This window comes from Petromyzon marinus (assembly GCF_048934315.1).
Source record: "Petromyzon marinus isolate PM22_M1 ecotype Great Lakes invasive population chromosome 77 unlocalized genomic scaffold, UKy_Petmar_22M1.pri1.0 chr77_unloc.4, whole genome shotgun sequence".
Classification (NCBI taxonomy): domain Eukaryota; kingdom Metazoa; phylum Chordata; class Hyperoartia; order Petromyzontiformes; family Petromyzontidae; genus Petromyzon; species Petromyzon marinus.
The window spans coordinates 479,107-491,115 of record NW_027422624.1 but is presented as its reverse complement, the minus strand read 5'-3'; the positions used below and the strand labels follow the sequence as shown (position 1 = coordinate 491,115).

The 12,009-nt window shown below is 52.3% G+C and overlaps 1 protein-coding gene across 1 annotated transcript in view; it reads left to right on the top strand.

Annotated features, from left to right (window-relative positions):
• LOC142908248 (uncharacterized) overlaps positions 1-7,580 on the top strand; it is a 128,077-nt gene extending 120,497 nt beyond the window's left edge. Inside the window, exon 9 of the mRNA XM_076058640.1 lies at positions 7,423-7,580. Coding sequence (XP_075914755.1) covers positions 7,423-7,565 — 143 coding nt within the window. The 3' untranslated portion in view covers positions 7,566-7,580. The remainder of the gene's footprint in view (positions 1-7,422) is intronic.
• Positions 7,581-12,009: the final 4,429 nt, after the last annotated feature.

Genomic DNA, 12,009 nt, shown 5'->3' with positions numbered 1-12,009 from the left:
ATATCCCCCATATCCCCCATATCTCCCGTGATCCTATATCCCCCATATCTCCCGTGATCCTATATCCCCCATATCTCCCGTGATCCTCTATCCCCCATGTCTCCCGAGATCCTATATCCCCCATATCCCACGTATCTCCCATGATCCTATATCCCCCATATCTCCCGTGATCCTATATCCCCCATATCCCCCATATCTCCCGTGATCCTATATCCCCCATATCCCCCATATCTCCCGTGAGCCTATATCCCCCATATTTCCCGTGATCCTATATCCCCCATATCTCCTGTGATCCTATATCCCCCATATCCCCCATATCTCCCGTGATCCTATATCTCCCATATCTCCCGTGATCCTATATCCCCCATGTCTCCCGTGATCCTATATCCCCCATATCTCCCGTGATCTATATCCCCCATATCCCCCATATCTCCCGTGATCCTATATCCCCCATATCTCCCGTGATCCTATATCCCCCATATCCCACGTATCTCCCGTGATCCTATATCCCCCATATCCCCCATATCTCCCGTGATCCTATATCCCCCATATCTCTCATGATCCTATATCCCCCATATCTCCCGTGATCTTATATCCCCCATATCTCCCGTGATCCTATATCCCCCATATCTCCCGTGATCCTATATCCCCCATATCTCCCGATATCCTATATCCCCCATATCCCACGTACTTCCCGTGATCCTATATCCCCCATATCTCCCGTGATCCTATATCCCCCATATCTCCCGTGATCCTCTATCTCCCATATCTCCCGTGATCCTATATCCCCCATATCCCCATATCTCCCGTGATCCTATATCCCCCATATCCCCCATATCTCCCGTGATCCTATATTCCCCATATTTCCCGTGATCCTATATCCCCCATATCTCCCGTGATCCTATATCCCCCATATCCCCCATATCTCCCGTGATCCTATATCTCCCATATCTCCCGTGATCCTATATCCCCCATATTTCCCGTGATACTATATCCCCCATATCTCCTGTGATCCTATATCCCCATATCTCCCGTGATCCTATATCCCCCATATCTCCCGTGATCCTATATCCCCCATATCCCACGTATCTCCCGTGATCCTATATCCCCCATATCCCCCATATCTCCCGTGATCCTATATCCCCCATATCCCCCATATCTCCCGTGATCCTATATCCCCCATATCCCCCATATCTCCCGTGATCCTATATCTCCCCTATCTCCCGTGATCCTATATCCCCCATATCTCCCGTGATCCTATATCCCCCATATCTCCCATATCACCCGTGATCCTATATCCCCCATATCTCCCGTGATCCTATATCCCCCATATCTCCTGTGATCCTATATCCCCCATATCCCCCATATCTCCTGAGATCCTATGTCCCCCATATCTCCTGTGAGCCTATATCTCCCATATCTCCCGTGATCCTATATCCCCCATATCTCCCGTGATCCTATATCCCCCATATCCCCCATATCTCCCGTGATCCTATATCCCCCATATCCCCCATATCTCCCGTGATCCTCTATCTCCCATATCTCCCGTGATCTTATATCCCCCATATCTTCCGTGATCCTATATCCCCCATATCCCACGTATCTCCTGTGATCCTATATCCCCCATATCCCCCATATCTCCCGTGATCCTATATCCCCCATATCCCCCATATCTCCCGTGATCCTATATCCCCCATATCTCCCGTGATCCTATATCCCCCATATCTCCCGTGATCCTCTATCCCCCATGTCTCCCGAGATCCTATATCCCCCATATCCCACGTATCTCCCATGATCCTATATCCCCCATATCTCCCGTGATCCTATATCCCCCGTATCCCCCATTTCTCCCGTGATCCTATATCCCCCATATCCCCCATATCTCCCGTGATCCTCTATCTCCCATATCTCCCGTGATCCTATATCCCCCATATCCCCCATATCTCCCATGATCCTATATCCTCCATATCCCCCATATCTCCCGTGATCCTCTATCTCCAATATCTCCTGTGATCCTATATCTCCCATATCCCCCATATCTCCCGTGATCCTATATCCCCCATATCTCCCGTGATCCTAAATCCCCCATATCCCCCATATCTCCCGTGATCCTATATCCCCCATATCCCCCATATCTCCCGTGATCCTCTATCTCCCATATCTCCTGTGATCCTATATCCCTCACATCCTCCATATCTCCCGTGATCCTATATCCCCCATATCTCCCGTGATCCTCTATCTCCCATATCTCCTGTGATCTTATATCCCCCATATCCCCCATATCTCCCGTGATCCTATAACCCCCATATCCCCCATATCTCCCGTCATCCTATATCTCCCATATCTCCCATATCTCCCGTGATCCTATATCCCCCATATCTCCCGTGATCCTAAATCCCCCATATCCCCCATATCTCCCGTGATCCTATTTCCCCCATATCCCCCATATCTCCCGTGATCCTCTATCTCCCATATCTCCCGTGATCCTATATCCCCCATATCTCCCGTGATCCTATATCCCCCATATCCCCCATATCTCCCGTGATCCTATATCCCCCATATCTCCCATATCTCCCGTGATCCTATATCCCCCATATCTCCCGTGATCCTATATCCCCCATATCTCCCTTGGTCCTATAGCCCCCATATCTCCCGTGATCCTATATCCCCCATATCTCCCGTGATCCTATATCCCCCATATCCCCCATATCTCCCGTGATCCTATATCCCCCATATCCCCCATATCTCCCGTGATCCTCTATCTCCCATATCTCCCGTGATCCTCTATCCCCCATATCTCCCGTGATCCTATATCCCCCATATCCCACGTATCTCCCGTGATCCTATATCCCCCATATCCCCCATATCTCCCGTGATCCTATATCCCCCATATCTCCCGTGATCCTATATCCCCCATATCTCCCGTGATCCTATATCCCCCATATCTCCCGTGATCCTATATCCCCCATATCTGCTGTGATCTTATATCCCCCATATCTCCCGTGATCCTATATCCCCCATATCTCCCGTGATCCTATATCCCCCATATCTCCCGTGATCATATATCCCCCATATCCCACATATCTCCCGTGATCCTATATCCCCCATATCTCCTGTGATCCTATATCCCCCATATCTCCTGTGATCCTATATCCCCCAAATCCCCCATATCTCCGTGATCCTCTATCTCCCATATCTCCCATGATCCTATATCCCCCATATCCCACGTATCTCCCGTGACCCTATATCCCCCATATCCCCCGTGATCCTATATCCCCCATATCTCCCGTGATCCTATATCCCCCATATCTCCCGTGATCCTATATCCCCCATATCTCCCGTGATCCTATATCCCACATATCCCCCATATCTCCCGTGATTCTATATCCCCCATATCTCCCGTGATACTATATCCCCCATATCTCCCGTGATCCTATATCCCCCATATCTCCCGTGATCCTATATCCCCCATATCCCATGTATCTCCCGTGATCCTATATCCCCCATATCTCCCGTGATCCTATATCCCCCATATCTCCCGTGATCCTATATCCCCCATATCCCCCATATCTCCTGTGATCCTATATCCCCCATATCTCCCGTAATCCTATATCCCCCATATCCCCCATATTTCCCGTGATCCTATATCCCCCATATCTCCCGTGATCCTATATCCCCCATATCCCCCGTGATCCTATATCCCCCATATCTCCCGTGATCCTCTATCTCCCATATCTCCTGTGATCATATATCCCCCATATCCCCCATATCTCCCGTGATCCTATATCCCCCATATCCCCCATATCTCCCGTGATCCTCTATCTCCCATATCTCCCGTGATCCTATATCCCCCATATCTCCCGTGATCCTATATCCCCCATATCCCATGTATCTCCCGTGATCCTATATCCCCCATATCTCCCGTGATCCTATATCCCCCATATCTCCCATATCTCCCGTGATCCTATATCCCCCATATCTCCCGTGATCCTATATCCCCCATATCTCCCTTGGTCCTATATCCCCCATATCCCCCATATCTCCCGTGATCCTATATCCCCCATATCTCCCGTGATCCTATATCTCCCATATCTCCCGTGATCCTATATCCCCCATATCTCCCGTGATCCTATATCCCCCAAATCCCCCATATCTCCCGTGATCCTATATCCCCCATATCTCCCGTGATCCTCTATCTGCCATATCTCCCGTGATCCTCTATCCCCCATATCTCCCGTGATCCTATATCCCCCATATCCCACGTATCTCCCGTGATCCTATATCCCCCATATCTCCCGTGATCCTATATCCCCCATATCTACCGTGATCCTATATCCCCCATATCTCCCGTGATCCTATATCCCCCATATCTGCCGTGATCCTATTTCCCCATATCTCCCATGATCCTATATCCCCCATATCTCCCGTGATCCTATATCCCCCATATCTCCCGTGATCATATATCCCCCATATCCCACGTATCTCCCGTGATCCTATATCCCCCATATCTCCCGTGATCCTATATCCCCCATATCTCCCGTGATCCTATATCCCCCATATCTCCCGTGATCCTATATCCCCCATATCTCCCGTGATCCTATATCCCCCATATCCCCCATATCTCCCGTGATCCTATATCCCCCATATCTCCCGTGATCCTATATCCCCCATATCTCCCGTGATCCTATATCCCCCATATCTCCTGTGATCCTATATCCCCCATATCTCCCTTGGTCCTATATCCCCCATATCCCCCATATCTCCCGTGATCCTATATCCCCCATATCTCCCGTGATCCTATATCTCCCATATCTCCCGTGATCCTATATCCCCCATATCTCCTGTGATCCTATATCCCCCAAATCCCCCATATCTCCCGTGATCCTATATCCCCCATATCTCCCGTGATCCTCTATCTCCCATATCTCCCGTGATCCTCTATCCCCCATATCTCCCGTGATCCTATATCCCCCATATCCCACGTATCTCCCGTGATCCTATATCCCCCATATCCCCCATATCTCCCGTGATCCTATATCCCCCATATCTCCCGTGATCCTATATCCCCCATATCTCCCGTGATCCTATATCCCCCATATCTGCCGTGATCCTATTTCCCCATATCTCCCATGATCCTATATCCCCCATATCTCCCGTGATCCTATATCCCCCATATCTCCCGTGATCATATATCCCCCATATCCCACGTATCTCCCGTGATCCTATATCCCCCATATCTCCCGTGATCCTATATCCCCCATATCTCCTGTGATCCTATATCCCCCATATATCCCGTGATCCTCTATCTCCCATATCTCCCGTGATCCTATATCCCCCATATCCCCCATATCTCCCGTGATCCTATATCCCCCATATCTCCCGTGATCCTATATCCCCCATATCTCCCGTGATCCTATATCCCCCATATCCCCCATATCTCCCGTGATCCTATATCCCCCATATCTCCCGTGATCCTATATCTCCCATATCTCCCGTGATCCTATATCCCCCATATCTCCCGTGATCCTATATCCCCCATATCTCCAGTGATCCTATATCCCCCATATCTCCCGTGATCCTCTATCTCCCATATCTCCCGTGATCCTATATCCCCCATATCTCCTGTGATCCTATATCCCCCATATCACACGTATCTCCCGTGATCCTATATCCCCCATATCCCCCATATCTCCCGTGATCCTATATCTCCCATATCCCCCATATCTCCCGTGATCCTATATCCTCCATATCTCCCGTGATCCTATATCCCCCATATCTCCCGTGATCCTATATCCCACATATCCCCCATATCTCCCGTGATCCTATATCCCCCATATCTCCCGTGATACTATATCCCCCATATCTCCCGTGATCCTATATCCCCCATATCTCCCGTGATCCTATATCCCCCATATCCCATGTATCTCCCGTGATCCTATATCCCCCATATCTCCCGTGATCCTATATCCCCCATATCCTCCATATCTCCCGTGATCCTATATCCCCCATATCTCCTGTGATCCTATATCCCCCATATCTCCCGTGATCCTATATCCCCCATATCCCCCATATTTCCCGTGATCCTATATCCCCCATATCTCCCGTGATCCTATATCCCCCATATCCCCCATGATCCTATATCCCCCATATCCCCCATATCTCCCGTGATCCTATATCTCCCATATCACCCGTGATCCTATATCCCCCATATCTCCCGTGATCCTATATCCCCCATATCCCCCATATCTCCCGTGATCCTATATCCCCCATACCTCCCATATCTCTTGTGATCCTATATCCCACATATCTCCCGTGATCCTATATCCCCCATATCTCCCGTGATCCTATATCTCCCATATCTCCCGTGATCCTATATCCCCCATATCCCACTATCTCCTGTGATCCTATATCCACCATATCCCCCATATCTCCTGTGATCCTATATCCCCCATATCTCCCGTGATCCTATATCCCCCATATCTCCCGTGATCCTATATCCCCCATATCCCCCATATCTCCCGTGATCCTATATCTCCAATATCTCCCGTGATCCTATATCCCCCATATCTCCCGTGATCCTATATCCCCCATATCTCCCGTGATCCTATATCCCCCATATCCCACGTATCTCCCGTGATCCTATATCCACATATCCCCCATATCTCCCGTGATCCTATATCCCCCATATCCCCCATATCTCCCGTTATCATATATCCCCCATATCTCCCGTGATCCTATATCCCCCATATCTCCCGTGATCCTATATCTCCAATATCTCCCGTGATCCTATATCCCCCATATCTCCTGTGATCCTATATCCCCCATATCTCCCGTGATCCTATATCACCCATATCCCCCGTGATCCTATATCCCCCATATCTCCCGTGATCCTATATCCCCCATATGTCCCGTGATCTTATATCTCCCATATCTCCTGTGATCCTATATCCCCCATATCCCCGATATCTCCCGTGATCGTATATCCCCCATATCTCCCGTGATCCTATATCTCCCATATCTCCCGTGATCCTATATTCCCCATATCTCCCGTGATCCTATATCCCCCATATCCCTCATCTCTCCCGTGATCCTATATCCCCCATATCACCCGTGATCCTATATCCCCCATATCCCCCGGGACCCCCCCGTGACACCCCCGTGACACCCCCATGACCCCCCCCGTGACCCCCCCCCCGTGACCCCCCTGTGACCCCCACGTGACCCCCACGTGACCCCCACGTGACACTCCTGTGACCCCCACGTGACCCCCCCGTGACCCCCACGTGATCCCCACGTGACCCCCCGTGACACCCCCTGTGACCCACCCCCCCCCCCCCCCCGTGACCCCCACGTGACCCCCCCGTGACCCCCACGTGACCCCCACGTGACCCCCCGTGCTAATCCCTCCCTGTCCCCGCACAGAGAACCCCAGCGAGCCGTTTGGGGCATCGGTGCTGATCGATGCGGTCCCCTACGGCTCTGGCACTGCTAGCAGCAAAAAACTCGCAAAGAACAAGGCTGGTGAGAGGCCCACCACACACCACTCACCACTCACTCACCACTAACACTCACCACTAACACTCACCACTCACTCACCACATACACTCACCACTCACACTCACCACTCACACTCACCACTCACACTCACCACTCACCACTCACTCAACACTCACCACACACCACTCACCACACACCACTCTCACTCACCACTCACCACACACACTCACCACTCACACTCACCACACTCACCACACACACTCACCACACTCACCATCACCACACATACTCACCACACTCACCACTCACCACTCTCACTCACCACACTCACCACACACACTCACCACACACTCACCACTCACCACACTCACCACACACTCACCACACACCACACTCACCACTCACCACACACACTCACCACACACTCACCACACACACTCACCACACACTCACCACTCACTCACCACTCACCACACTCACCACTCACACTCACCACTCACACTCACCACTCTCACTCACCACTCACACTCACCACTCACTCACCACTCACCACACTCACTCACTCACTCACCACACTCACTCACTCACCACACTCACTCACCACACTCACTCACCACACTCACTCACTCACCACACTCACTCACCACACACCACTAACACTCACCACTCACACTCACCATCACCACACACACTCACCACACACACTCACCACTCACCACACACTCACCACACACTCACCACTCACCACACACACTCACCACACACACTCACCACACACACTCACCACTCACCACACACACCACACTCACCACTCACACTCACCACACACTCACCACACTCACCACACACTCACCACTCACTCACCACTCACCACACTCACCACACACTCACCACACTCACCACACACACACCACACACACTCACCACTCTCACTCACCACACTCACCACACACTCACCACTCACACTCACCACTCACACTCACCACTCTCACTCACCACTCACACTCACTCAACACTCACCACACACCACTCACCACACACCACTCTCACTCACCACTCACCACACACACTCACCACTCACACTCACCACACTCACCACACACACTCACCACACTCACCATCACCACACATACTCACCACACTCACCACTCACCACTCTCACTCACCACACTCACCACACACACTCACCACACACTCACCACTCACCACACTCACCACACACTCACCACACACCACACTCACCACTCACCACACACACTCACCACACACTCACCACACACACTCACCACACACTCACCACTCACTCACCACTCACCACACTCACCACTCACACTCACCACTCACACTCACCACTCTCACTCACCACTCACACTCACCACTCACTCACCACTCACCACACTCACTCACTCACTCACCACACTCACTCACTCACCACACTCACTCACCACACTCACTCACCACACTCACTCACTCACCACACTCACTCACCACACACCACTAACACTCACCACTCACACTCACCATCACCACACACACTCACCACACACACTCACCACTCACCACACACTCACCACACACTCACCACTCACCACACACACTCACCACACACACTCACCACACACACTCACCACTCACCACACACACCACACTCACCACTCACACTCACCACACACTCACCACACTCACCACACACTCACCACTCACTCACCACTCACCACACTCACCACACACTCACCACATCACACCACACACACCACACACACTCACCACTCTCACTCACCACACTCACCACACACTCACCACTCACACTCACCACTCACACTCACCACTCTCACTCACCACTCACACTCACCACTCACTCACCACTCACACTCACCACACACACTCACCACACTCACCACACACACTCACCACTCACCACTCTCACTCACCACACTCACCACACACACTCACCACTCACCACACTCACCACACACACTCACCACACTCACCACACACTCACCACACACACTCACCACTCACACTCACCACACACACACTCACCAACACACCACTCACCACACTCACCACACACTCACCACTCACCACTCTCACTCACCACACTCACTCACCACACACCACACACTCACCATCACCACACTCACCCACTCACCACACACACTCACCACTCACCACTCTCACTCACCACACACACTCACCACACACACTCACCACTCACTCACCACACACTCACCACTCACCACACACACTCACCACACTCACCACACACACTCACACACACACACTCACCACTCACCACTCACACTCACCACTCACCACACACACTCACCACTCACCACACACACTCACCACTCACCACACACACTCACCACTCACCACACTCACCACACTCACCACTCACCACACACACTCACCACACTCACCACTCTCACTCACCACTCTCACTCACCACTCACACTCACCACACTCACCACACACTCACCACTCACCACACTCACCACACTCACCACACACTCACCACACACACTCACCACACACTCACCACACACTCACCACTCACTCACCACACACTCACCACACACACTCACCATCACCACACACACTCACCACTCCACACTCACCACACACTCACCACACACTCACCACACACACTCACCACACACACACACCATCACCACACACACTCACCACACACACCATCACCACACACACTCACCACTCACCACACTCACCACACACTCACCACTCACACTCACCACACACTCACCACACACACTCAGCACACTCGCTCACCATCACCAGCCACGCCACACACACACGCTCACCACACACACTCACCACACACACTCACCACTCACCACACACACTCACACTCACACTCACCACACACACTCACCACTCACACTCACCACACACACTCACCACACACACTCACCACACACACTCACCACACTCACCACACACACTCACCACTCACCACACACACTCACCACTCACACTCACCACACTCGCTCACCACACTCGCTCACCATCACCACACACGCTCACCACACACACTCACCACACACACTCACCATTCACCACACACACTCACCACACACACTCACCACACACACTCACCACACACACTCACCACACACACTCACCATTCACCACCACACTCACCACACACACTCACCATTCACCACACACACTCACCACACACACTCACCACACACACTCACCACACACACTCACCACACACACTCACTCACACACACACTCACCACACACACTCACCACACACACTCACCACACTCACCACACACACTCACCACACACACTCACCACACACTCACCACACTCGCTCACCAGCCACGCTCACCATCACCACACACACTCACCACACACGCTCACCATCACCACACTCGCTCACTACACACACTCACCACACACGCTCACCATCACCACACACGCTCACCACACACGCTCACCATCACCAGCCACGCTCACTCACTCACCACACACGCTCACCACACACACTCACCACACACGCTCACCATCACCAGCCACGCTCACCAGCCACGCTCACCACACACACTCACCACACACACTCACCATCACCACACTCACTCACCACACACTCACCATCACCACACACACTCACCACACACACTCACCACACACACTCACCACACTCGCTCACCATCACCAGCCACGCTCACCACACACACTCACCACACACACTCACCACACACACTCACCACACACACTCACCACACACACTCACCACACACACTCACCACACACACTCACCACACACACTCACCACACTCGCTCACCACACACACTCACCATCACCACACACGCTCACCACACACACTCACCACACACACTCACCACACTCGCTCACCACACACACTGACCACACACACACTCACCACACTCGCTCACCAGCCACGCTCACCACACACGCTCACCACACACACTCACCACACACACTCACCACACTCGCTCACCAGCCACGCTCACCACACACGCTCACCACACACACTCACCAGCCACGCTCACCACACACGCTCACCACACACACTCACCACACACACTCACCACACTCGCTCACCAGCCACGCTCACCACACACGCTCACCACACACACTCACCACACACACTTACCACACTCGCTCACCAGCCACGCTCACCATCACCAGCCACGCTCACCACACACGCTCACCACACACGCTCACCAACACGCTCACTCACTCGCCCACCCACTCACTCATTCAATCACCCTCTCACTCATTCAACCACTCAATCGCTCGCCCACTCACCCACTCACCCGCCCGCTCACTCGCTCTTCCGCTCGCTTGCTCGCCCACTCACCCACTCGTTCACTCACTCACCCACCCACCCACTCACCCATTCACCCACTCAATCACTCACCCACTCAATTACTCAGTCACCCACCTCAATCACTCACCCACTCACTCACCCACTCACCCACTCACTCACCCACTCACTCACTCACCCACTC